Source organism: Larimichthys crocea, unplaced genomic scaffold (assembly GCF_000972845.2).
Source record: "Larimichthys crocea isolate SSNF unplaced genomic scaffold, L_crocea_2.0 scaffold495, whole genome shotgun sequence".
NCBI classification, from domain to species: Eukaryota; Metazoa; Chordata; class Actinopteri; family Sciaenidae; genus Larimichthys; species Larimichthys crocea.
Window position 1 is genome coordinate 9,252 of NW_020856452.1, and position 2,250 is coordinate 11,501.

General features: G+C 44.4%; 1 protein-coding gene across 1 annotated transcript; it reads right to left on the reverse strand.

Annotated features, from left to right (window-relative positions):
* Positions 1 to 360: 360 nt before the first annotated feature.
* LOC109143167 (mitogen-activated protein kinase HOG1) lies at positions 361 to 1,417 on the reverse strand. The gene has a single exon (XM_019279602.2). It carries the CDS (start codon positions 1,291 to 1,293, stop codon positions 361 to 363), a length of 933 nt encoding a protein of 310 aa, XP_019135147.2. The 5' UTR covers positions 1,294 to 1,417.
* Positions 1,418 to 2,250: the final 833 nt, after the last annotated feature.

Sequence of the window (2,250 nt, forward strand, 5' to 3'; positions counted from 1 at the left end):
GGGATAAATGAAAATTTCTGGTCGGACAAATGACGAAAGAGAAGAGAGAAAGAGAAGAGAAAGCACTACCAGTTTCGTTACAATGTTCATACTCGTTTGACATGTGCATTTTTTTTTCTAAGGGAGGTCCGATCTGTTATTCTGTGTTTATCTACAATAAAGCAGAGCTTGAGCACTCTGTCTGTCTACCAGCCTTTTCATTCACAAACATTACACAGTGTCATTGCTTTTTGAACAAGGTATTCAGAATGTAATAGTGGTGTCATGATTTATTTTTATATTTTTACATTGAATAATAATAATAATAATAATAATAATAATTTACGTTTGATTTGCCTCTTTGCTGCTAGAATCATTCTTTCACTTTTCACCTTTCCGAATCTGGTCTATGACCATGACTCGGTCTTCCTCGTTCATATGAGAAACATGTGCCCATTCTGCGTCCCTCAGCAGCTCATGAGCGAGAGGTCTCTCAGTGTCACGGAAAGCCAGCAGTCCCAAGACGATCCTTTTCACGAGTGTACACTTCATCACACTGGGCATAATGGTGTCAGGACCCCAGGATGCAATTGCTGTACACGAACGGTCTTTGGGACCCAGAGTCTTGACGATGATCTCGTACGTGGGGATAGTCTCTTGGTGCTGATCTACGCGCTTGTAGAATACCACTTTCCCTTCCATCGCGTCGGCTATCGTCACCCCCAGGCTCCACATGTCTATAGCACAAGTGTACTCTAGGCAGTATCTCTCGCACTGATCAAATAGCTCCGGGGCCCTGTACGCCTCCGTGACTAAATTGGGACTCATCCATTTCGAGGCTTGTCTCGAGAGGCCCATGTCGGCCAGTTTGACCGTGAGATCTTCTGTCAGTAGCACGTTGAAAGGTGTCAAGTCCCTGTGCACCATGTTCAGTGCGTGCATGTAAGACAGAGCATGAGCCACTTGGCGAGAAAAATGAGCCACAAAACTCAATGGGATCAACTGTTTCACTTGGCCTGACTCGTGGCACATGTTCAGACCATGTCCATTGTGAATGACTCCACTCAAGGTGTACGGCACGTAGGACAGGAGCATGGCTACCCTTCCATCGCTGACGAAGCAGTCATGCATATAAACCACATGCAGGTGACCCTTGAGTGCTGTGAGACAGGAGAGCTCTCTTACGGTCGTATCCTGTACCTTGTCACTGTGATGCTTCAATGCGAACTCCTTTCCGGTGGTCCTACATTTGACTTTGTATACAGTTCCGTAGGTACCTTTCCCGATGACAGACAGTTTCAGGTAATTCTCCATTATGACACAAGGCTTTTGGTCACAAGCTGCGACATGAAGATCCCTATCAAAAGGTTTTGTAGCCCATATTAAGCACGACTAAATCATCCAACTACGACTCACAAACCCTCTTGCCTAGTACGAGAAGCCTGGAAAAGTCAAAGTGTACGGGGAGGAGATGTTCACCCCAGCTCGGTCAGTGAAAGGATGGTAAGGGTTTGTCTGTAATATATAATATATATATATATATATATATATATATATATATACCTAGGAACAAGTCTGGTGGGATAAAAAAAAAACCTAGCTCGGTTAGTGGCAGAATGGCAAGGCTTTGCCTTTGGAGGTCTGGGGTGGGAGGAGTCAGAACAAGTTTGGTCGGACAAATGATCTCTGGTGGGACAAATGAAAGTTTCTGGTCGGATAAATGATCTCTGGTGGGACAAATGAAACTTTCTGGTGGGACAAATGAAAGTTTCTGGTCGGACGAATGATCTCTGGTGGGACAAATGAAACTTTCTGGTCGGACAAATGATCTCTGGTGGGAAAAAAAGTTTCTGGTGGGACGAATGATCTCTGGTGGGACAAATGAAACTTTCTGGTCGGACAAATGATCTCTGGTGGGATAAATGAAAGTTTCTGGTGGGACAAATGATCTCTGGTGGGACAAATGAAACTTTCTGGTCGGACAAATGATCTCTGGTGGGACAAATGAAACTTTCTGGTCGGACAAATGATCTCTGGTGGGACAAATGAAAGTTTTTGGTCGGACAAAGATCTCTGGTGGGACAAATGAAAGTTTTGGTCGGACAAGATCTCGGTGGGACAAATGAATTTTTGGTCGGATAATGATCTCTGGTGGGACAAATGAAAGTTTTTGGTCGGCAAAGATCTCTGGTGGGACAAATGAAAGGTTTTGGTCGGACAAATGATCTCTGGTGGGACAAATGAAAGTTTTTGGTCGGACAAATGATCTCT